The sequence below is a fragment of the Sarcophilus harrisii genome, chromosome X (genome assembly GCF_902635505.1).
Source record: "Sarcophilus harrisii chromosome X, mSarHar1.11, whole genome shotgun sequence".
NCBI classification, from domain to species: domain Eukaryota; kingdom Metazoa; phylum Chordata; class Mammalia; order Dasyuromorphia; family Dasyuridae; genus Sarcophilus; species Sarcophilus harrisii.
Window position 1 is genome coordinate 43,575,654 of NC_045432.1, and position 26,188 is coordinate 43,601,841.

The 26,188-nt window shown below is 40.5% G+C and overlaps 1 protein-coding gene across 2 annotated transcripts; it reads right to left on the reverse strand.

Annotated features, from left to right (window-relative positions):
* Positions 1-6,687: 6,687 nt before the first annotated feature.
* LOC100922944 lies at positions 6,688-25,842 on the reverse strand. 2 transcript variants are annotated; one of them, XM_031944588.1, is made up of 7 exons: positions 25,537-25,842; positions 22,073-22,163; positions 21,807-21,917; positions 17,475-17,576; positions 15,443-15,542; positions 9,228-9,379; positions 6,688-7,068 (listed from the first exon to the last, which is right to left on the reverse strand). In XM_031944588.1, the coding sequence occupies exons 2-7, from the start codon at positions 22,161-22,163 to the stop codon at positions 6,758-6,760; spliced, it is 867 nt and encodes a 288-aa protein (XP_031800448.1). In that variant the 5' UTR covers positions 25,537-25,842; the 3' UTR covers positions 6,688-6,757. The 2 variants fall into 2 exon arrangements, with proteins under 2 accessions (XP_031800448.1, XP_012408768.1); XM_012553314.2 differs by having other exon boundaries at positions 15,443-15,515; positions 25,537-25,839.
* Positions 25,843-26,188: the final 346 nt, after the last annotated feature.

Genomic DNA, 26,188 nt, shown 5'->3' on the forward strand with positions numbered 1-26,188 from the left:
AATGTCATCTCTTCATTTTTCTACTGTTTCCACTATTTGCTCAGCACTTCCTTCCTCTCGTTCTCCATTCTCTTGGAGTAATTGGTTTACTCTCTTAATTTATCAGATTTTTTTCTGGAATAGTTGTCAAGGGAATCTCACCACCAAGAATACAATAATGTTGTTTTAGAGATACTTAATGAGTTAGAAAGTGATTAGAGCTCTCAGATTCTCCACTTGGGCTCTCTATGACTTATAAGAGAATTAAAGAAGACACAAAATACCTCATTTCCTTTCTCTGGATCTGCCAGTCAAAAATGCCAAGTTCTTTTATCATCGTCTAAATTGTGAGCATATAAATTGTAAGCTAGTTCAGATTGTGTTGGTAACAGAGCCTAAAAATTCTATTATATGCTGAGTAGAACTGCAGGGCTGCTTCCTACATCCCACATCCAAGAAATTTAAATGTTCAGGCAAGGGTAGGTGGGCCCCAGGCAAAAGTGTTTATAAATGTCTCGTGTAGAGAGAGTGTGTGTGTGGGTAGTGAATTTGTTTCTCTTCCTCCCCTCAGTTGATCTACTCACAGAAAGTAAGGGAGAGGTAAAAGAAGTAAGAAGGTATTAAATATGCTAATGGAATCCCAAGATGTATCTATAACCTGTCAGCCCTTTAGGAAGAGTGAAAAGACTCAGAACGAATTGGAAGTGCCCTAGTAACGAGGGAAAAAAATTGGCTACACCCTAGGTGGACCTTAAAATATAAACCAGTCAGCCCAGAGCAGAGATTTATGTGAGGCAATATTCAAGCAAGAAAATAATTTCAAGGAGTGAGACCTCTGGTAACAGGGAAGAAACTTGACTATGGATGCAAGAGAAAACTAGCCCCGTTAACTAAAGATTGAGAAGATTCAGGAAACCCACATGAGCAACATCCCTAGCAGGGATGCTGTGCCCAAGAAAAGTATAAGGACACCACACGAAGAGAAAGGACAACGTTTCTTTTTGTACAGCAAAATAACTGTTAGAACATGTATGCTTATATTGTATTTAATTTATACTTTAACATATTTAACATGTATTGGTCAACCTGCCATCAGGGGGAGGAGATGGAGGGAAAGAGGGGAAAAATTGGAACAAAAGGTTTGGCAATTGTCAATGCTGTAAAATTACCCATGCATATAACTTGAAAACAAAAAGCTATAATAAAAAAAAAAAGAAGAGAAAGGACAAGAGACAGAGCCAAGATGGTGGAAAGAAACCAGGAAATTGCTTGAGTTCTCCTCAGTTTCCCTTGGAAACAACATCAAATCAAGCCTCTAAATGGAGTCCAGAGCAGTTGGACCCACAAAAAGGCAGAGAAAAACAATTTTTCAGCTTAAAATAACTTGGAAGGACTTCTGGGAGGTTCTGCCTCACTTGGATGAAAGGGGAGCACAGCCCAGGGCAGACAGTGTCTGGGCAAGCCAGCAGAAGGCTCTTGGCTACAGCACAGATCAGCCCTTTGGTCTTGGCCATCAGGCTGGTAATATAGCATTCCAGTTGTCAGTTCTCCAGCTTCAGAACCCAGGCTCAATTAGGCCAAGTTACCCTAGCTCAATGGGCAAGCCCCACTCACCTGAGGCCCTAGCATGGAAAACTGGTAACCAGGCCCTTGGCCCCTACCATAAGAAACTTGGGATAGTACCTCCCGTGCCACAGGAGCACAGCTCAATTTTTTCAAATGAGCAAAAAAACAAAAAGAGCCCTGACCATAGAAAGCTACCATGGCGACAGGGAAGATCAAAACACAAACTCAAAAGAGGACAACAATGGCAAAAGGCCTATATGTGAAGTCTCAAAGGAGAATGTAAATTGGTCTGAAGCCCCCTCAAATCCTCTTGCATGAGTTCAAAAACTATTTTAAAAGTCAAGTAAGAGAGGTAGAAGAAAAATTGGGAAAAGAGTTATACAGAGAAATGTGAAGACCACGTATTTTAAAATCAGCCGGAGTCAGGAATTCAGATTAGGGGGAAATCGTCAATCTTTATTCTCAGTGAAAAAAGATCGGAGGTGGAAGAGAATGGGCAATAGCAATGTGTGCAGCTGAGTCAAGAAGCTAGCCAGACCAGCAGCCACACGACCAGCAGCTACCAGCATAGAACCCAGGCCCAATCTCTCCCAGCCTCTCTTCCTGTCTCTCTGCCTCCACCCACCGAAATCGTCATTTCCTAGACAACACATCAGGACTTGCACAGAGAGTAGGTGGGGGGCATTCTTTATCCAAGCATGTATATTAATAGAGTATAGTCCAATTACTATTTAGCCTCATGTGCTTGGGACCTCAGTGCATCAACTCAAGTCTCAGCCTATTACAGAGAAATTATGAAAAAAGGGTCACCTTAGAAGAAGAAACACAAAAATTGGCTGAAGAAAACTCCTTAAAAAAGAGAATTGGCCAAATGGGGGGGGGAAATCCCTCTGAAGAAAGCAGCTCCTTTTAAAGTAGCATTTGCCAAGTAGAAAGGGAGGTACAAAAGCTAAAAGAAGAAAATAATTCCTTAAAAATTTGAATTGGGCAAGTGGCAGCTAATTACTCTATGAGACATCAAAAATCAAACAAAATCAAAAGAATGAAAATGTAAAATACCTCATTAGAAAAAAAAAACTCTGGAAAATAGATCCAGGAGAGATAATTTAAAAGTTATTGGATTCCCTGAAAACCATGATAAAAAATATCTAGACGGCATCTTTCAAGAAATTATCAAGGAAAACTGCCCTGATATCCTAGAACCAGAGAGTAAAATAGTCATTGAAATAATTCATTTATGACCTCCTAAAAGATATCCCAAAATGAACACTCTGAGGAATGTTATAGCCAAATTCCAAAATTATTAGGTCAAGGTAAGACTACTGCAAACAGTAAGAAAGAAGCAATTCAGATATCAAGAAGCCACTGCCAGGATTATAAAGAACTTAGCAGCTTTTACATTAAAGGATCAGAGAGCTTGCGATATGATATTCTAAAAGGCAAAGGAGCTTGGATTACAATTATCAACTACCCAGTAAAATTGAGCATAGTCTTCAGGGGAAAAGATGGATATTCAATGAAATAGGGGATTTTCAAACTTTCCTGACGAAAAGACCAGAGCTGAACAGAAAATACCATCTTCAAAAACAGGACTCAAAAGAAGCATTAAAAAAAATAAAGAGGAAAAGAAAAAAAGAAACATATTATTCAGTAAGATTTAAACTGTTTACATTCCTATATGGGAAGATGATTCTTGTCACTGGATTTCTATATTAGGGCAGTTAGAGGGAGTATACAAAGAGAGTATAAGGTATAAGTTGACTTTGAAATTATGATGTAAAGTAAATTAAGGGGGAGAAAGAATTGTGTTGGGAAAAGAGAAAAGGAAGAGGTGGAATAGGGTAAATTACATCACATGAATGGGTGCAAAAGACATAGGGAAAAAAACGTAGGAAAAAACCTTATTCTCATCAGATTTTGCTCAAAGAGGAAATGACATATATAGTTGAATATGGAAATTGATCTTATCATATAGAAAAGTAGGAAGGGAGAGGGGAAAGAAAAGGGAAGGAGAGGTAGATGGAAGGGAGGGCATAAGCAGGAGGATAAAGGGGGAAAAAGGGGGTGATATAAGGTAAGACAAAATGAGGGAGGTAGGGGTCAGAAGCAAAACACTGGTGAGAAGGGACAGGATGAAAGAAAAGAGAAGATTGTAAATGGTAAAATCAGGATGGAGAGAAATAGAGTTTATAATTGTAACCGTGAACATGAATGGGATGAACTCTCCCATTAAACGGAAGCAGATAGCAGAGTGGATTACAAACTGGAATCCTAGGAACACATTTGAAACAGGCAGATAGAAGAAAAGTGAAAGATTGAAGCAGAATATACTATGCTTCAGCTTAAGTAAAAAAAAAAAAAGGCAGGGGTACCAATTCTGGTCAGAGACAAAGCAAAAGCAAAATAGATGTAATTATAACAGATAAGGAGGGAAATTGTATGTTGCTAAAAAGTACAGTAGACAGTGAAGTAAGATCAGTGCTAAACACATGGCACCAAGTGGTACAGTATCCAAATTCTTAGCGAAATTAAGTGAGTTCTAGGAAGAAGAGTAAGGACATTGGGACTCTGCCATACCAGAGGTGTGAATTGCCTTAGCCATATGGGCTCCTTGACCGTGTGCCTCATTGCTAATGTACTTCAATTTTGTGGTCATTCTCCCTCTATTGTTGTGTATTATGGGAGAACACATCTGTGATATGAGGTGAGGTGGAAATGGGAATAAAGCTACTGTTCTTTTTATACTGTTAGTAAATGCCTTTTGTTTGAGTTAAATTTGAATCCTGGCTGACTATCCAAGATGAGCTCATTAGTTGGGGCATCTGGGCTGTATAGTTTCAGGAGTGCAAGCCCAAAAGGTACTCTTGAACCTGGAGTCACATTTGCATCTTCAAGGGAGTGAATGTGAGTACAAATTGGATGAATAGACCAAAATAGGTGCAGTGTATAGATTCATACTTGGAAGGGGTCTTAAAGGTAATAGAACTCAACCACCTCGTTTTACAGATGAGGAAACAGGCTTAAAAAGGGTAAGGATCTTGCTCAAAGTCACATGGCCAACAAGTAGCCAATGTGCAGTTTGAACCTAGGTCCTCCTACTCCAAATCCAGAACTCCTTACAATGTTATATAGCTATTTCCTTCGACAGATATTTATATGGCATGGTCTTATGGGCCTTCATTTGAGTGGCCTACTTTGGAAGACTTTCAGGTTTTAATCGCCCTCAAAATGTGGTACCCAGAATCCCAGATATATCTGTGAAGGTGCCACTTAGAGCCTGTGATTGTGATAAGGTGGGGATGACTGACAGTCTCATTGCTTATCTCAGAGAGGAATTGTACTTTAACAGGGATCAGCATCTTAAGCTAAGGAGATGAAGCCCTCTGAATTTTTCTTTAGGCAGCTGGGGGGTTAGGAACACCAGCATTAAAATTCAAATTAAGACATGTCCTAGCTAGCCACTAACCCTCTCTCTGCCTTAGGTTCCTGACCTGTAAAATGAGGACCATAATAGTCCTGTTTGCCAAGGTTATTATGAAGATAAAATTAAGTTTATAAAGTGATTAGCACAGTACCTGGCACAACTTACATAAAGTCCTTCCTGTCAGACAGCAGCCAATGTATTTATTATGTCTTCAGGAACAGTCAGAGTAGGCCTTGTTCAGAAGTGCCCATTGCCTAAAGGCAGGCTGTCTTAGCCTTGCCCAACTAAGGGTAGGTTGCAGAATAACAATGTGGATGTAAAATCAAGAAGAAACTTTGCTGGAAAACGCTGATGCTTTGAAAAATTGTTAACCTGTGTGGGCTATGGCCAGAGTTCTTAATGACCCCATCTCCACAAAAAATCTGGCATTGTGTCAGTTGGCTTTGGAAGTGTACTTTTCTTTATAGAGGGGCATTGTATATTTGGGAAGGCTATTGCTACAGCTAAATGACGTTACCTTGATACTCTTCTGCCAAGCTACTGTTTCTCTCTAGCCAGGATTTAAATAGCAGATTTCCTCCTCTGCCCACTTCGACTCTTGTACCATTTTTTCTCCCCCTTCATTACAATGGGAAACCCCATTGGGAAGCTTGAACTAGTGGCCTCCTGTACACTACTCATAAAGAGATGATTGTACAAAGGTCGATTTTGGAAAACAGCAAAATCAAGGTAGCCGGCAGAAGTAAGAGCTAAGTAGAAATGGGAATCCCTTTACTCAGGCTGGTGGTGCAATGATATATGTGAAGCACTTTCTTTACAAACCTTAAAGGATGTCATGTCCCTCGCAGAACAGTTCCTATAGAAAGGATATTCTAGGTATGGTCTTAGAGACCCCTTTCAGAGCTTATTTGTAGTTATGATAAATGTATGAATATGTGTGTGTATGTGTATGTGTGTATGTGTGTGCATGTGCACATACTCAATGGTCAATGGAGAAGGAACTCAAGTAGAGTTCATAAATTGAACTTATGTTCATTGAAGCTGTTGTTTATTTGTTTTCAGTCCTGTCTAACTCTTTCTGACCCCATTTGGGGTTTTCTTGGCAGAGACACTGGAGTAGTTTGTCATTTCCTTTTCCAGCTCATTTTGTGGAGGAGGAAACAGAGGCAGACAGGGTGAAGTGACTTGACTGGAGTCGCACAGCTAGTAACTTGTCTGAGCATAGATTTGAACTCAGGAAGTTGTCTTCCTGACTCCAGGCCCAGCACTCTGTGCACTGCAGCACCACCCTAGCAGCTGTTCATTGACTTCACAGATGATTTAAAAACTGCCCCCTCACTGTCACTATGGAAGGAGAAGGGGGCTACATCAGACTAAGGGTCATTTAAGAATCTGTCTTTGATTCATGGATTGCCATGACCAAAGAACTAGTCTCCCAATAGCCATTATACTAGTGATGTTGCTCTGTTGCTCCTTGTTTAGCAAATCTAACAGCAGGGCAATTATATAAAGCTTTTCCAGCAGAGTCTTCTAAGAACCCAGGACCCCCTCTACCAAGTCCCACTCTGAGGCCTGAGTGTGATAGATCACCAGGCAGCAAGGCTGAGAATTTCCCATCATATCATTCTGACCAACATCCCATGGACACAGCCTCTTCTTAGCTACATAGGTTCTTGTCATGTCATAAATGGAGAAGTGAACAATAAAACCAAGAGAACTAAGACTTAACACCATTTTTATTCCCCTCCTCCCTGCTTCCATTTTCATTTCCAACTGGCTTTTTTTTTTTCACTTCATGTTGGACTTTGGAAAGCTGGGCATTTTGGTTGGGGTCTGATCAGCAAGGTGTGGTGACTCCATGACCCGTTCCTTCATCTCACCAGCTTGCATTTTCTTTCTGTTTGGATTCTCCTTCTCAAACGTGCCCTGAAAGCCTCCAATTGGCTGATTCATTTTCGGAATTTTACTGTCTTGCTTGTGAACTTCTAAATTCTGACTTCTTTTCTTGCGAGCAAACAGTTTTCTTCTTGTTAAATTCAACCTGGAATTTGGTCTCATGCATTTTCTACGTCTCCTTTGCTTCCTATCATTCTTCAAAACTAAAATAAAACATATTTGTGAGTCACTAATATGTGAATATAAACATCCTACGAAACAAAATGATCTCCCATCAATCCCGTGGATATAGTAGAAATTCTACCAAGTACCAATACATCGATTAGCATTGTCCCTTTGGAAATGTTTCTTCACTAATGTCCTTTCCATTAATATTATGTTTCTGCGGACTCAGTTAATGACATTAGGTTAGGGAATTGTTTCCAATATCATCAGAGGGTTCGAGGGTTCAGGTGAATTCCCCTTTCCAATCACTTTCTCTAATGATTTTAGGATCTTTCACATTTGGCTAACACAGTGTTATAAATCGGTTGCAAGTAGACACAGCTCGTCAAAAACCGACATATATGATGTTTTGTGGGACCAGTACACAAGCACATAGATGTTCAGGGAGATTTCCCTCTCCTTACAAAAATGGAGGGACATAAAGAAGGAATGGAGCTGAGATTTCATTGGTGTAGGATGCTTCCAGGTAAGGAAACTATCTCCTCCAATGTAGGTTGGTACTTTCTCTGCAAATTGTAATCTCAGAGTTTCTCATAACACTGGAAAGTTGAGTATTTTGCTCAGTCACATATTGCTGGCAAAATCTGTATCCCTATCACATTACGTTGATAAGAGAAATTTTCTACTAGCCATCAAGATTCATGAACACATACACTACTAACACATTAACAATAGAAGATTAACTAGCACTTTAGAAAGACTGAGAAATAGGAGTCAGGAAGAACAAGAATAAGTTCCGCCTTCCTTTAAAGCCAGTGTTACCAGGGTCAGAAAAGAACCCGGCCCTCAGCAATTGTCTACCTTGCTATCTGCCTGTTTTACCCCTCCCTTACCCAAATCCCAATTCTGTGTGTCTTCAGAGAATCAATATTATGCACACTGAATTCCTCTCCCATCTGACATCCCCTCAAATACTTGAAGACAATCTTATGTTTCCTCTGAGTCTTCTCTTCCCTACCTTTAAAGAACCCCCACTGCTTCAATGGGTGCTCAAATTGCAGTATGTTGAAGCTATGAGCACCCTCCTCTGGCTGCATATCAGTTTATCAATGCCCTTTATAACTGTAATGCTGGCTTTGTTGGCAGGTGCCACTTTTTTAAGGGACAAGCCAATTTGGGATCTAGTTCCTGCCCTCCCCCCATCTAGCCAGCGACACAGTCTATCATGTGCCCTTTTTGGTGGGAGCCAAAAAAGAGGGGAGGAATAAATGTAAGGTTCTCACACCAACAGATCTAACAAGCATTTATTTACATGAGGAAGTTCTTGGAAATAGGCTAAAGTCAGTTTCTTAACCTTTTTTGGTAGTGTGGACTTCCTTGACCATTTAGTTAAAGTTAAGTGACTTGCTCGGGGTCATACTAAAAGCTGAAATTTATGTAGTATTTTAAGGTTTGCAAAATCCTTTAAAAATACTATTTTCCCCAATTACACGTAAAAACATTTTTAACATTAACTAAACGAATCTTACTGACTCCAGGCCCAGAGCTCTATCCACTGCAGTGCCACCTTTTCTAGATATTTTAAGAAATGGCGCTGGATGTGGTATGAATCAAAGGATGTTGGTTGCATCATGAGAAGATGGCACAATTTAGGGTGAGTTGGCTCTTTCCTTTAATCCTCTAGAACTAGGAGGAAGAGCTAACCTAGGAGGACCATTCCAACTTTGAAATTTTGAGCTTTTGTGATCTTGTGCTTACATGGAGTCAGAGAACAAGAGAACCCAGTGGGAACTTAGGAGGGAGCGAGAGAGCCAGATTGTCTAATGAAAAAGTAAGGCGTCCACTCCCTTGCCATACTTGAGCAGGCCATGTCGAAAACAATGGGACTTCAAGTTCAAGGAACTGCTTTCTGGATTATCTTGGCCACTAAGTTGCTTCATGTCCCTACTCAGAGCTCACTGGCCATGGATTGAAACGGACAAGTATTCCAACAACACTGAGGAGCTGGAGGCCAGCTGAGAAGCAGAGCTGGAGGCCAGCTGAGGTCCCTTGAGAGGGACCCCAGAGACTCCACTTAGAGATATGAAGCGAGACTCGCACATTTTCCCATTCTCTGATTCCACTTTTTTCTAGGATCTGACTTTCCTTAGAATATTTTTGCTTTGTTATACAAATGGACCTTTTCTTTAAACTGTACCTGCATGGAGTAATGATTTGAACTCCCTTTCCTTTTCTCTGGGCTTGGCAACTGGTTCCTTTGGCTTCTCAGTTTTTTTTGATGTTTTTAATGGCATAAGCTTTTCAGCAAGATTATCAAGCTCTCTGGTTTCCTCACGTTTCAGGTGTGTACTAGAAGAAAAGAGCATACAGGAAGGCATTTCAACAAGGAAACTAGCATTTGACTGCCAATTGATGTCCTTTAATAATAATAATTATCTATGAAAAATTTAAATAAAATATAAAAGATATATATATATAATATATTCTGTTTTATGTACATATTATATAATATATAATTATATGTACATATAAAATAAATATAAATAAAATGTAAAGGAACTATATAAAATATATTATACATTACATACATATTATATAATATACATAATATATAATTATATGTACATATAAAATAAATATAAATAAAATGTAAAAGAACTATATAAAATATATCATACATTACATACATATTATATAATATACATGATATATAATTATATATATATACATATAAAATAAATATAAATAAAATATAAAACAATAATTAAATATAAAATTGACTTTGAAATGGGGGAGAATATTTTATGAACAAAGAATCCACACTGGAAGAACCAACTCTTAATTAGCCCTCAGGGATCCGAGAGAAAAGAAACAAACAGGGGCACAGATAATACTGAAGAGCAGATAACATAACAGTTTTGGCTTTGTAGCCCAATATGGTATGTTTCAGTATTTTCTTCCCTCAGCAGATTTCTCTTCCTGCTTAGGTGAAGACTTAAGTTAAAACTCAAGATAGTATTAGGTCTATAATATGCTGCAAATAGAGAGTTGGGGAAGAGAATCTTTGATGAATATTGATTCCCAAGAGATGGTCAGCTCTGTATTAACAATTGCTCAGAGATCAACACAGTGATCAATTATGATTACAGATGACCAGTGATGAAGCTACCAAGCTCCTGACAGGTGATGGCGTAGGTTGTACAATCAGACACCTTTTGGGATATGGCAGACATGGGAATTTTGTTTTATTGTGCTTGTTTTTCCTTCCCCTCCCTTTCTTTTTTTTTCTTTTGAAATGGGTAGGTAAGAGGGAAAAATACTTGATAATTGAAAAACAAAATTAACAGTATTTGAGCAGAGAGAATAAATTATAAATATGTAATAGTCTACTTATGGATGATAGTTAATGTTCACTTATTCTTAATGGCAACATTCCTATAACTCTTTCATCAGAACAACTGTCAATTGGGGATCCCCATTTTACAGATGTAGCAAATGAGGCTCAAAGGGGTGAAGTACCCTCCCTCCAGCTACTAAGCATTAGAGCTGGAGTTTGAACCCAGGACTCTTTCTACTATTTCTTGCTGCCAGCTCAGAGTTCTGATCATCTATTTCAATGTACCATGGCTATGGCAAAAGTAAGGGATAATCAGTGAAGGCCTTGGAAAATTGGGTACAATATCTGTGTCAAAATTATACGCGGACAGTTCTACAAGATGACAGGGATGAACCAGTTGCAATAGATGTTGTTAGAGGCAGTACACTGAATATCTCCTCTTTTTTTCCTCAATATTTTTCATTACATGTAAAGATGTAAGAGTTTTTTTAAGAGTCTTTGTTCTACTTTTTTCTCCTTCTCTCTTTTACCCTACCTCTCCAAGACAGCAAACAGTATGTGCAATCCTTTTAAACATATTTCCATTTTTGTCACAAACATCTGTCTTCACAGAGACGATTGTTAGCTCGCTTGTCTCTGGACAGATCGTCAAATAGAAAGGTACTCACTTGTCTAGTGAAATCAGTCACTTCCAGACTGCCAGACTTATTTGTCTGCCACTCATCATCATCTAAATCGTCTAAACTCAAATCGTCTAAACCTCTACTTACCTTATCCCTGTCTCACCCATATTCCATTCCAAGCTGCCTATCCATAGTGAACAAACTGTTCTTTGTCCTGGATCTCTCTTTTTTTCCCTCTCCAAGACATTGTCCTTCAAAATATTTCTTTGATTAAAAATGGTTTATTGATTTTTTTCAGTATATAATTTACAAATGACATCAATTTTGTGGAAGTTCTCTTGTAATAATAGTTACAATTGGGTACACAGTTACATAGTTACATTGGTTTTATTCAACAACCAATGATACACTGACCACAGCTTAAAAACAAACACACATTTCACATCTATAATAGCCCAACTTCCCTATTTTTATAATTGACAGAAATCTGTACATCTATGATAGGACTCCCTCATGTTCATATATTGCACTTTATTTAGCCGTTCCTCAATCTATGGGCATCGCCTTACTTTCTGGGGTTTTTGGTTTCCACAAAAGAACTATTATAAATAATTTAGAGCATATACGACTCTTTCCAATTTCTCCTGGGTATGAGCCTAGAAGTAGTATCATTGGGTCATAATGGTCATATGCATTCAAAATGAACCTTTTTTCCTCTCGTACGCTTTCCATCTTTTTTGCTGTCCCTGAGACCGGGCTTGCCTCAAATGACACTATATCCTCGGCTATCTTCTCAAGCACTGGCTGCAACTTCATTTTTATCCCTAACACACTGGTTTGGGAAAGGGGAGTCAGAATCTTCCTTGCCCTCCATTGCCTCTTCCGTTTTCTCATTGCCATCACCCAGCAACCTTTCCTCCTTTGAAGTTTCAGTCAAAAATTTTCTACTCTACTCAAATTATGTTGGTTGTTGTATATTAATCTCTATTGTTCTCCCTTCTCTCTTAAGGAGTTTAGCCCCTGTTTTGTTGTCTTCCTCCTCAATTCTTGTCCTGGTGTTTGGTGAAATTTTTATCCATGATGATGCTCCTTCAAACTCTTTCTCAGTATCTCAGTCCTGTTAAATATTACAACCTACTCCTTCATCCCAACTCAGTCACACACAAGGGTGATCACACGCCGAGTCTCACAATTACTTAGAAGTGTTCTAATTCCTTGAGCAAAAAACTCTGATGTTATTCTACATCAGGGGTTCTTAACAGCTGTGAACCTGGTTTTTTCATATTTCAAAAACTGTATTTCAATATTTTTTTGTGATCTTATATATTTTATTGTAGTACTTAAAAACATTCAAAGAAGGAACAATCACCAGACTGCCAGTTGGGTGCAAGGAGCAAAAAAGGTTAAGAACTTTTGTCCTATATGATTATAACCTCCTATCATTTCATCTCTTCCCATGTCTCCTTTCTTCCAAACCTATCTGTTGTCCTCTATGAGACTTCTAATCCTCTGTTCCTCAGTACTCTCTTAGGTCATTTTAATATTTCTCTGACATGACTTTCTTATCTTCTCAATTCTGACTCAGTGTTTGACTCTTATGTTAACCAGTTCACTTCTGCATTATTCACTCAAATCTCTCACCCCACCCCACCTTGCTCTGCCATTATTCATGCCTTGACAAACCCCAGGCCTGGATTATTCCCACCCCCTACTTCCTCTTCTTTTAGTCACACACTGCTGATTAGAACTGAAGGAAGTCACACATTCATGCTAACAATTCACGTTGCCTGACTTCAACGGGACCTTCTTGGGTACAGAAAGGCAATCTTTTCATTCCTCCCAGCTGATTCCCAATGTTATTGCCACAGAATCTCAGCCAAACTTTTTCTCCTTTCCTTAAGCTTCCCATACTTCCTTTTCCTTCATCTCTTTTCAGCTAAGGTCTTTGTCTCTTATTTTATTGAGAAAGCTGAAGCAATTCTAAGTGAGCTCTGTCTTCTCACATTCTATTTCAAAAGCCCCTGACATTATCTACTCTCTTCTCCTTTCCCCAAGTCTCCAACAAAGTAGCCTTTCTCCTTGCTAAGATCAACACCTCTACGTGCATGCTTCATCCCATCCCCTCCTGTTTCCTCTAGCAGACTGCATCTTCATCCCCTAACTCTCTACAATCTTCAGTCTCTCCTTTTCAACTAGTTGCCTTTCCTCTTGCCTTCAAATAGAATCAAGTCACTGCCATCCCTAAAAAAAACAATCAGACCATGTCATTCAGTCATCTCTGCCTCTTCATGACCCCATTTGGAGATTTCTGGGATCCTGGAATGGTTGGCCATTTCCTTTTCCAACTCATTTTATAGATGAGGAAACTGAGGCAAACAGGGTGAAGGGACTTCTTTGGTGTCACACAGCTAGTAAAATTCTGAAGCTGCATTTGAACTCAGGAAGAGCTTTCCTGAAGTCAGGCCCAGCACTCTATCCACTGCTGCCCCTCATGCTCATCTTGTTAACAGTTTCATTAACATCTCCATGCAGATGACTCGGGGACCTAGCAGCAGTCACTCCCCCAAGTTTCAGTCCCACACCACTTGCCACTCAATAAACATTTCAAACCATGTCCCGGAGAAATTTCAACCTCATCATGTCCAAAAAAGAACTCACTATCTTCCTCCCTCAACCTTTATTTCTTCCCATTTCCCAAGTTTGCAAGGTCAATGTGATCTCAGACTCCTCACTCAAACCCAGACCCACTTTTCCAATCCTTTGCCAAATCTTGCTGTGTCTATGTCCACAGCATCTTTTACAGATGACCCATTTTTTTCCATTCACAAAGCTACCCCCCTTTTTTTCAAACTTTTATCGCCTCTGCTTTAGATTATGGCAACAACCTCTTAATTAGTCTCTTCGTTTCAAATCTGTACCAGTTCCTGTCTGTCCTACTCACTGCTGCCAAAGTAATTGTCCTTAAGTATAGCAGCATGCTAGTTTTATTCTTGGATACTTTTTTTTAGCTGAGGCAATTGAGGTTTAGTGACTAGCCCAGGGTCAGACAGCTAGGAGGTGTTAAGTGTCTGAGGCCAGATATGAACTCAGGTCCTCCTGATATCAGGGCTGGTGCTCTATCCACTGTGGCATCTAGCTGCCCTGTCTTGGATACATTTTTAAAAGGCATTTTGCCCTACTCCACTGTATTATATTTGCAAATATAGTTGTTCACTTCATAGTGTGTGACAGGAGTTCTGGATTCCTGGGTTCTAAAACTGGCTTTGCTTTTCACTAGCCATCTGACTTGGGGGGCAAGAGTTCAAATCCATCTTCAGACACTATATGACCCAGTACTAGTCACTTGGCTCTGTTTGCCTGAGTTTCCTGTACTGCAAAACGAGCTGGAGAAGGAAATGCCCAACTACTGTAGTATCTCTCTTGAGAAAACCCCAAATGCGGTCACAAAGAGACAGACACAAAAAAAATGAGCTGCAGAAGCAATTTCCTGTACAAGAAAATCTAGATCGAGGCTTTTGAGAGGATATAACTAATGAAAGTCAGGCCATGAGATGGCTTGTGACTTTAGGTGAATTGATTTCTTTCTCTGAAAGAAAATGAAGTCTATGAATCTCTCTTTAAGTTCTGTCCATAAATATTCTCTCTAGAAGATTGAGATGATTTTTGGGGATGGTGTAATTTTTTTACATATCACCAAGAGGAAATCACTGGCCACTGCTTTAGAGTTTCTGAAAGGAGAAAACAGAAAGGGTGTTTTTCTCTTGTGCCTCTGTCCTACAAAACAGTGTCCCTGCACAGATAGTCAAGTGCTTGGCACTCTCTTTTGAGGCACCTTGTCCCTTGTGCAACACAGAACAATGTTCCCTTTTCTCAGTGTTAAGCCTTCAGAGTTGACTTCTGGATTACCACCTGGACTTAAAGGAACGAAAGTACCACTGTTTGCTTCTAACACAGGTCTTGCATGTGAGGGCAATGAGAACAATCTAGAATGAGCAGTTATTATTTACAGTAGGCTATTTGTAGTATGAGATTGTCTGTCACTGACTTGAGCAAAGAATTATTTACTCATTCATTTCCATTTGCACTTTCTGATCATTTCTAACATTTCTCTTTAGTTCCTGCAAAGCCTTGAAGGAGTTCTTTCTTTTCCTGTAAAATTCATGTATTGATCTAGTGATGGAGAAAAGGCCACAGATAAAGTCAGAGATTGAGAGGTGGAAGGGACTTTGAAGATCATCTAAGTTTAATTTTGTCATTTTACAGCTGAAGGAAACTGAGCCTTACAGAGGGACTGTGATTTTCCCAAAGTCACACAGATAAATAACATAGCAGGGATTTGAATTTAGTTCCTCTAATTTCAAATCTAGTACTCTTCCCGTGGCACCATGCCAATTCTAAGTCTATCCCAGAATGAGAAAAATATTATCTTTACTGGCTTAGAAATATACTTACTATATGGTTAACCACAGAGCTGCACCACCAGTCAAAGCAAACAGGAAAGATAAACATCCCAGCGAAATGACTTCTGCAAGAAGAGGCCGTTTATGAATCACTATACAAAGTGGGGAGAGGGAAAAAGCATACACACACATACAAATCAATCAATCTGCCACGATTCTGTTTGATTTGACAAATGATTTCTTTACCATTGCATTGGCTCGTCAAATGACAAAGTACTTACTGTGTGTATGGAGTTGTGAACATACAAGAGTAATTACTGGTCATTTAAATAGCTTTGATTTTTGTAGTGCTTCAGGTTTCATGTAACCACTTTACACACGGGCACACACATAGACACACACACACAATAGATGTATATGTATATCTGTATAGATCTCTATTTCATCTGAGGTCATACAGCTGAGGATGAATTCACACTCATGTCTTCTGATCCTAAGTACAATGCTTTTACTACCATACTAGAATAACATATGCATTAAAATTTTTTTCATTAAATTCTATCAATGCCTGTGTTATAAATCTGGGAATAATATCCCCTCCGTTTCCTAATTTATAACATAAGTCAAGTCAAACAGCATTTATTTATCATCTGCTATGTGCCAGGCACTGTGCTAAGCTCTGGGGATACAAAGAAAGACAAAGGACAATTGTGCTTTTGAAGAGCTCACAGTCTAACGTAAGGAAGTTTACCAGATGGCATATATAGATCGTAACCCATCCCCACTCTCTTATCTTGTGCCACTCTTGTCCATTTCCTCCCATAAATACTCCATGGGGGTCCACTCAACTCGCTGGAAGCCTTATGCCCCACTATTCACACAGCAAAAACCAAGTGGCTGAAGAATTCCACAAACTTCAATGAATGGTCCGTTGAGTTGGTCCAGTAAAGAGAGGATAAACCCTTGGGATGGAAAATGAAATGTGTCTAGAATTGAATGGAGAGAAAGTGTTTCTCAAGAATTAAACTTGAGGGTTTCCCAGGGGCAAAGGAGAAAATGTGAATAGGCTGCAATAAATTGCCAGTGGAGAACAGAATGAAAAAAATCAATATAAAAGCTCTTATTAGAAAGATGCACGACTGGAAACGGAGGCAGGCCAGTCATTTGGTGCAAGTGAGAGACAAGAGATGGGCAACCCACCTGCTGCATTGTCAGAGATACAATATCAGGAGATCTAGCTTCTTAAACTGTGGGATGGGACCCCATATTGGGTTGTGTAACTGAATGTGTGTGTGTGGGGGGTGCAACACAATTTGGCAATGGTAAAAGGTTTCTGAATGCGATGACCAAAAATCAGTTCAAAATCAAACACGGGAGGGATCCGAGGTGTGTGTGGCAGTGCCTGCCTGTGTTGCAGCTGGCAACTTTCCTGCATCCTTGGTTCAGAACAGACAACATGGCACACTCGCACCATGCATGCATAAACGCTGCCAGAAACACCTTGGCTCAAATTTAGGATAGGGTGCTGGAAAAAATTCCTCAAGTGAAAAAGGAGTTGCAAGCAGAAAAAAGTGTTAAGAAGCCCTGATCTAGAGGAACGCCCCTCCCACCGCTTCCCTTTACCATGCAAGACTTATGGGAGGGAGGGTACATGTAAAAATGCTACAGTCAGAGCCACAGTGGGCACATTGTGATCTATATCACCAGAGAGAATAGACACAAATACACAAAGCTTGTGCTGTTTGTATCATGCCCTCCAGAGAATCTTCCGATTCTACCCATCAGCCACAAATCCCTAGCCATCATTTCCCAATATGTGTTGTCTTCCCCATAAGAAAGAAACCTTACTGAAAGCGGAGACTGTCTTTTCTGTTTGTATCCCAAGAGCTTAGCATCATGTTTACCACATAGCAAGTGCTCACTAAATGCTCTTCCTTCCTTTGTTTTTCTTTCATTTACTCGTTCACATTTATGAAATCAAGGACACATTGACATAGCAATATAATCATATTTTTGGCTCTGAATAGGTACTTCTGAAATAACATAGCTAATAATGGGCAATTTATTATAATTAAGCTGTCAACCTTCGTCCCAGTTGATTCCTTTCTTCTCTGGAGAACGATCCATCAAAAATTCATTTGATTCAGTGTATGCCTCTTCATTGTACATGTCAAGATTTGTAGAATCTGAGATTAAAAAAGAACATTAGCTATGAGATCACTGTTAGGACTGAACTATGTAACAATGAGACATGCGTAACTGTATTACTCAGAGACGTTCTTAGAGTACTGTCATCAAGGCATAGGTCGCAACTCCTGTGATTCTGGAGGAGAACTGGACAAGAAGGACAAGAATTTGGAGAAGGAGGAATGAGGGAAAAGAACTCTTATCAAACTATTGTCAACAACGATCTTAAGTGCATAGATGTGGGTATGTGTATGTATTTGTATGTGTCTGCCTGTATTTATTTTTTATGTACACATTATCACACATACATATGCCCACACAAACACACATGCCACTGGTCCACAATTCTTTATCATGGAGATAACAGTTCTCAAGTGGTCAGTTCTTTATTCCCTTTATATGTGTTCTTGCATAAGGATTATTCAAGGGCAGGTGTGTGTATCTGTGTTTAGGATTTACTTTGCTCAATGGATCTATCCAAGGGAGTATTTCTGTGTAGGAGTCACAACTCATTGATGTCAAATAAAGTTATATGTCTGTGTGTGTGTGTGTGTGTGTGTGTGTGTGTGTGTGTGTAAGTAGGAGTCCCTCAGGCCACCGTGGTCAAGAAGAGGGATGTATTATACTTTAACATATTTAAGATGTATTGGTCAACCTGCCATCTGGGGAAGGGGGTGGGGGGAAGGAGGGGAAAAGTTGGAACAAAAGGATTTGCAACTGTCAATGCTGAAAAATTACCCATGCATATATCTTGTAAATAAAAAGCTATAATAAAAAAATTAAAAATAAACTAAAATACTCTCTAAAAAAGAAAGAAGAGGGATGTATTTGTGTCTCCTCTGGGAGCTTTTCAGGCCAGTGTGTCCAGTGAGATATATATGTAGATATTGGCACATAGGAGTTACAGAGCCCAGGTGAGAGGAGCGTGATTATATAGGAGTTACACAACCCAAGGTGTTCAGTGAAGTATGTTTACTTTTATGTAAAAGTATGGAATAGGGTGTCCAGTGAGGTGTGAGTCTGTGTATAGAAGTCATTCAGTTCACTGTAAACATGGGGAGGAGGGTGTATGTGTATGTATATGTGCATGCACGTGTGGGTAGGAGTGAACATACTGCCTAGTGGGCCATATATGCAATAAGCTCCATGACATCAGCCTAGGGAACAGGGAGGGGTGGAGGTGTTTATGAAGGCTGAGCACAGTACAGTCACCCTGAAGGTGAAATAGCCAAGCCGGCATGGGCGGTACAGGCTTAGGCCCTGCTCAGTGGGTAAAGTACGGAAGTGGAGTTGGTGGGAATGAGTACAGCCTCACAATTTCTGAAGAGGTACTTAGCTGCTGCCCTAGACATTATGCATCTTAAATGAAAGAACAATTTATGACAATTAAACTTTGTCAACCTTTCCAATCAGCTCCTTTCTTGAGTAAAGTGTGGCCTTGAGAATTGTTCCTATAATTCTTTACCAAGAAAATCTTTTTGAAAATAGGAACTGAAATAAAAAATGAAACCAAATTTGGAGATTATTGTTGTAACTGAATCACATCACAACTAGCTGTGTGTGTATTGTCCTTGGAGATGCCCTTCACCACAGGGGCCTTCCTGGAGTGTATACCAGTGACTGGGAATGGGCATGGAGGCTTAGAAAATAAATCACCAAGTCCATTCCTGGGCCCAGATGATACCATGTATTTCTCGAAAACCACATCCCTTACAGTCCTTTGGAGTATGTTTGGAGCGTGGCAATGCGCCACATGGTTTTGCAGTTTGGAACAAAGCTACAGAGAGGGGGTTGTGGAAAAAGCTGGAGGGCACAAAGGAAACAAGTGGGCAGCAGCAGGTGACCAGAGGAGAGGGGCTAAGCAATTTGGCCACAGCCTCAGGGGCTGGGAGCGAGCACTAGACTGGAAAAAAATGTCTATCTTTGAAATGTACCCTGCAGTCTCTCTGCTCCCTGTCCTTGATTAGACTGTGCTCTGTGCCTGCAGGGCTCCATACTGGTGGGCCTGAAAGGTTAATGACCCTAAGAATCCCTTCTTGGCTCCTTCCTTCCTCCTGTGACAACTTTCTCCCTTAGACCTTTCCTTTCCCTATGTGTGAATTATGTGTGTGCGTGAGAGAAAGGGGAGGATGGAAGGAGGAAGGGAGAGAGGGGGAGGGGGAGGGGGACAGGCAGGGAGAGAGAGAGGAAGAGAGGGAGAGGGAGAGAGGGAGAAGGAGAGGGAGAGAGAGGGGGAATAGAGGAGAAAAAGAAAGAAAAAAGAAAACGAGAGAGAGGAGAGAAAAGAAAAGAGAAGAAAAAGGAGAAAAAGAGAGAGGAGAGAAAGGAGAAAGAGAGAGAAGAGAGAAAGAGAGGAAAGAAAGGAGAAAGAGAGAGGGGAGAGAAAGGAGAAAGAGACAGGAGAGAGAAAGAGAGGAGAGAAAGGAGAAAGAGAGAAAGGAGAAAGGAGAGAGGAGAGGTGAGAGAGAGGAGAGAAAGAGGCAGAGAAGGAGAGAAAGCAGGGAGAGAGAGGAATCTCAGAGAAAGAAAGAGAGAAAAGAAGAAGAAAAAGAGAAAAAGTGAGAGACTGAGTCAGAAATACAGAGTTAGAGACTGGAGGAGAGAGAGAGGCACAGAGACAAAAACAAAAAAGACAGAGAAGGTAATAGAGAGAAAAGAGAGGGAGAGAGAGAGAAAGACAGAGAGAAACAAAGGAGAGGGACACTGAGAGATGCAGAGAGAAATACACACACACATAGAGACTAGGGGAGAGAGGCAGAGAGACACTGAGAATATGCATGTAGTGACAGCCTGTTCAGAGGGGAGTGGGTATTCATAGCATGAATACACACTTGAAATAACCAGCTATGGATAATGGGAGTGTGGGAGTTTACACTAAGAAAGGAAAAAGGAAAATAACATTTGAAGTTACAAATGGCCTAACTTCATGCTACCACCCCTGTGTCTGAGCTGTACAGATGTACCAGATATTCAGCATTTGGCTCCCTTTTTTCATCTGTCTAATTCTAGACCCCAGAAAAGGCCTGAGAGAGTCTCCTCTGGGCCTGGCCTGAGAGCATGGGACACGCTTGGTTGATGGGAATGGGGCCTTGTTTCTCAAAAATTTGCTTGGCTTTTCTACCGTGATTTGAATGTTCTGAAATGACAATGTAAAATGAAAAGCTAATTTAGGATAAAAACATTTGCTCAACCTCTATTCCCAATGAATTGTTTCTGTAATAAAGAATTTTGAAGTGACTTAGGCATATATTCCATTTCCTTATCAATCTCCTCCGGTTCATGGCCTAGAAAAGAGAGAGAGGATTATGACCACTGTCACTGAACATCAACAATGACTGGACATCCAAGTCCTTATAGCATCGGACAGTTCCTAGGCAGGGGTCAAGGGAAACTGGGATTCGGGAGCAAAGTATAGGTGCTCCCTGAATAGCTGCTGCCAAGAGCCCGAGGGCTCTGTTTTTTTTTTTTTTCCTATCTAGATCTTTGATCGTAATATTGTGGGATAAACTCCCAAAGCTGTTAACTTCCTCTACTAATTCAGAACAGTACCTCCTCTTAACCTTTAGTCTCAGAAGGTTACCAAGGGGCATTGGGAAGGCTAGTAATACTCCCAGAGTCACACAGACAGTATGAGTCAAAGGCTGCCCTTGAATCCAGCTCTCTCATGCTGAAGCTGACACTCGATGACATTCTGCTGTTCCCCCCCCCCCCACATTCTACTACTGCCCCCCTCTACATTCTAGCCAGAGGAGATGACTTATTGGCCCTACCTAACCAGACCTGCTTGGTACCATTGCCCGTGTCTTTCTGGGGGCCTACAATGTTCAATGAAACATTACAGATGGAGAAAACTGAGCCTGAGACAAGATGAATGACTCACCTCTGAGCACACAGCTAGTAAATGTCAGAGGTATATTTGATCATGATTTCAATACATGTACTCTGTGGAAGGCTGAATAATTTAGACAACAAATCAAACTGCCTCTCTCCTCTTTTCTCCCTCTGTCTCTTTTGGGTAACTTACCCGTATATAGTCTTTACTCATGACAAAAAAAGTAAAATGAACACGTCAGAATGAGGGCCACATACATGTACTACCTATGTTCCCTGAGCTCTTCTGAGACCCAGTTGTCTCAGCTACTTACTCTTTTCCTAGTACAAGTTATTCCTCTCTTTTCCCCTTGGAGATTACAATAACTTTGTCATATCTAAATAAAATGATGATTTACCTGCGTTGATACTGTTAGGAACACTCTTGTGTTGCACTTTGTGTCCTTTGTCATCCATATCAAGGCTCCTTATAATGATCCTCTTAGCTGGGTCACAGGAATTTACAGGAGCTACAAAGAATTTGTGGTTACTTGTCTTGAAAATAAAGCAAATAGGCAAACAACATAACAACATCATTCCCTACAACCCTCCAGAATAAAGCCATTGTCTTGATAGAAACATGTCTATTTAAGTCCACTTAATACTCTGATCAATTTTGACTCACCCGAATAAATGGACATGTAGAGCAGAGATTCCATGAAAAAAAACAAAAAAATTATCCCAATTTTCATTGGAAAGCGGATCATTGTCTTCATCTGTAGGGAAAAACAGAAATTAAAATAAACATCCCCTTTTATTAGTCCCTTTCTACTGAAGATTCAAACAGATCTAAGGTGTTCTTAGGTCCTAGGGAGGAAAAAGAAACCCTGCCTTTTCCCTCAGTGTCTGGATCCTTAACGGACCCTCCATTGTGATATCATGCCCATCTGACCACTCTGAGGCAGGGCTGTTGGTTGTCATGGTGAATAGAACCAAACTAAAGGGTGGGTCAGTTCATCAGAATAGGCCTGGATGACACCAAGCTCTGAGCTTTTTGGGGGGAGGGGCCGGCACTTCTCTCTTGGCACCAAATTCAGTGGCGAGCTGCCTACCCATGGCCCCGCATTCTACTCAGAGTCAGTGGGTACCCTGGGAAGTAGAAGCATGGAATAAAACCAGTCATAAGAGAAGCATCAATAGAGTAATAAAATCACTCGATTTTTATTATTACATTTTATTATTATTACAATTTTATTATTACTTGCGCATATAGACAACTCCCCTTGGGTAGGTGGTACAAGGACGGCACTCTAGTGCAGCCCGCTACCTCCAAAACTGAAAGTCGATGGAGGAGGTGGTTATAGAGGATCCAGGGGGCTGTTTTTATTACATCCCTTGGCTTTTGATGGTGCCCAATTCAATTGAATGCTCAATCCTTACTGTGACTAAAGAAATACTTTGCATTGGGATGAATTTCATGTTGGTGATTTAGTGGAGATCACCATAGCCTACTGAATTTGGGAACGGGATCTTGAAGATGCTGTATTCCATAGGTGATTATCCTGAGGGTCTGTGGTTTTAGACTAGATTTCTGGTTTTTTGTTTTTTTTTTTTTTGGAATTTGGATGGGAAAAAGGACATCTTTATTTTTGGTAACCTCTAAATGGAATGTAAGCATTTCCTTCAGTTATTTTAAAATATTAATTATTTTGAGAAGGGGTCCCATAGGTTTCACCTATCTGTCAAAAGGATTCAGGACTGCTCTGGTTCAACCCCTCCTTTTATGGGGGAGGGGAGGAACCAAGGCCAGGAGAGGGAAACTGATTTGCCCAAAGTCACTCAGCTAAATAACATCACACTACTTTCTAGGATAAGTGACTATAGTGTAAATTAGGTGCAGTTTTGTTTCTTTTGTAAACACGTAAGCTGGGATAGGCTGTCTATAGAGGGGGTTCCAGCATGGGGCCAATAGTGGACTAGAAGGAGCAGCAGGATGGTTTTGTAGAAGGCCATCTCACTTCCAGGGCCTTCACAGTTTCTCTACCTGGGAAATGAGGGGGTTGGATTAAATGACCTTTGTAGACTCAGGGTTTTCTAATGGAGAGAGATTTTAAATCCAAATTTTCCTAACCCCTCAAAGAGTCTGAAAAACTACCAGAAAGGGGCATCTTTGGTATGTGCAGAAATATGGTTTCTCTAGGAGTATTTCATCCCAAATCAGCAAGTAGTAAATTTTTTTAGAATTTGAATCTAAAAGAGAGCCAATCAGCACACGAGAACCCAGATTCTTCCCTTATGTGATCCCTTATGGGAGGTCTTGTAATCGAACATTGGAGTTGTAAATTATGATTTATTTTCAGCAAATATTTGATGTGTTTCCCTATTTTATATATCTAGATAATCAGGGTCATGTAAAAATTTCTCAGGTGAAAAGGAAGGGGTCATGAATGGAAAAAGCTTAAGAAGCCTTGCAGTCTAGGACGTGACTCCTCCTTCCCTTTTTCCCTCATTTCCTCTTTCCTCCTTCCCCTGTCCCTAGAAATTTCCTTTTTGTCCATTGTCTTTTAAAAGTTTCAGAGTGTATAGTTATATACATAACTGAGTTATGAGCCAGGTTGAGACAGTCTTGCTACAGAACTCCTATTCATACTAATGTGTCTTATTAATATGAATATTCACCATATGAATATTAAATATATAAGTATTTATAATATTAATACTAAATAGCCCCTATTAATTAATTTCCAGTATTAATACTAAGTATTCCTTATTAATATTAATAAAAATTAAATGTTTGCCTGGGGAAGTGGGCAGGGCACAATCGTAAAAGTTCCTAAGCCCAAACAAAGCCTGAGCTCTTTTACTGATTTTTTTCTCAATATTATTTAAATGGTACTTAGATGGGAGAGACAGTTTTGGGTCACAAGCCCCATGTCCCCCAGAACGTAGCAGTTCAGACAATTCAATTTAGAATAAAATTGTGACACATTAAGTTCCATTCTTCTGATCTCTCCTGGGCCTTGTGTTCAGAATGATGCCTCTCCTTACCTTTTCTCACTTAAAGGAAACATGCTTGTATTTTAAGTGACAGTTTTTACAGAGGGTGTCAGTAGAACAGAAGTAGCTGTGGAGTAGGTCAGATGGGACCAGGAGACCCGGGTCCCGGTCTTGTTGAGATCGAGAGAAGGAACATTTGTTAAGCAACCAATTCTGTGCCGGACACTATACCAATGCTAGGGGTACAAATACAAGCAAGTAAGATTGTCCCTGCCCTCACAAAACTGACATTCTCCTAAAGGATACTAGATTGTTCGTGGCAGGGGGAGGGAAGGGTAAAGTGCTTCGGAAGCCTGGATCAAAGCCCAAGAGTGGGGTCCGATTTTCAGAGGGAAGGAGGTATGGAAAAAAAGGAGGTGTTTTAAAATCCTACTGTGTGCCAGGCAGCTAGCCAAGCCTCCGCAATTAACAGGTATTATTTCACCTGATTGAGCCTGAATACTCAGGCAATAATTGCTATTATTAAATTAAGCCCATTTTATAGGTGAGGAAAACAGAAACTATTATTGACAACTAGTTCAGACCCCCAGGTTTCCGGACCCCAGCTCCAGCACTCTGCGATGGCGCCCCCTCCTCCCCCCAGCAGCTTCTGGTGGGAGAGAGAGTAACACTGGCGTCAAAAGCACATGTCCCTAAAACCTCACAGGGATTTTTTTTTTGCCTCAGGACCTATGTGTGAGCATTCCTTAGGAAGCCATGTTGCCCTCTCTGTTCTCTTCTGTCCCATTCATTCACCAAGCATTTTAACCCATGCTGCTCTATAGCATTAGGGATTGTGTCATGTCTTTCCCCAGATGAACTGGTCACCTCCTGACCTGGAGCCTTCTTTTCCTTCTCTGGAAAATGAGAAGGGCTTAAGATTGGATTCTCGACCCCTGGAATCAGGGGGCCTCCAAGGCCAACTGGCCAAAGCCCTTCATTTTGTAATGGAGCAGACCACCTACTTTCAGCTTGACACCCAAGAAATGAAAGTTGTAAGTAGAACTTGCTGGGGACGGAAGGTACTCCAAAGAAAGGATTGCTTCTCCCTTACCCCCACCGCACCCCCCCACCCCGAACTCAAGGCCCAAATGTACAAAATGATATTCTCACCTTGGGAGGTTGCAGTATCTCAGTCCTGGACCGCCTGGACGTGCAAATGGGCCACAAGTGTGCACACCTTGCTCTGGCTTCTTCCTCTGCAGTGAATTAAAGCCAGAGTTTTTTGAATCCTCAGAAGCCCAAGATAGGCAGCTTCAGTCTGCTCCTATTGGGTGGTGGGTTGCCTTGACAATTTCCCCAACACCTTTAGGCCTGACAAGTGGCTCTCTACTGTTTTAGGAGCACTCGGTGGTATTTTAATAAGAGATTATTGATTGATAATGTCTGGCTTCTTTCAATTTCTATAGCTATGTTCACTGCCTACAGAAATCTATTTTGCAACAAGGTTTCATTTTGTATCTCTTTGGCATCCCAAATCTTGCTTCTTCAATTAGGCCTTTTCCTGCTAGAGCTGGGTACTCCCCTTGTGCACCCTCCTCATCTCTACCCTTGATAAGTTAGATACTGCTGTTTGCTACTCTGGGAAGCCAGCCTATTCTGCTTTTATTTCAGTCTGTTTTATCTAGTGTCCCAGATTCTGTTTGGAAGATGTTCATTTTACAAATTATTATTTATAAACCAGAACAAAATTTTCTTCCCAAATAAATACAATGTCTCAAAACGGAAGGTTGACGCAGCAGTCACTGTTTGGGGCACTTGGGAG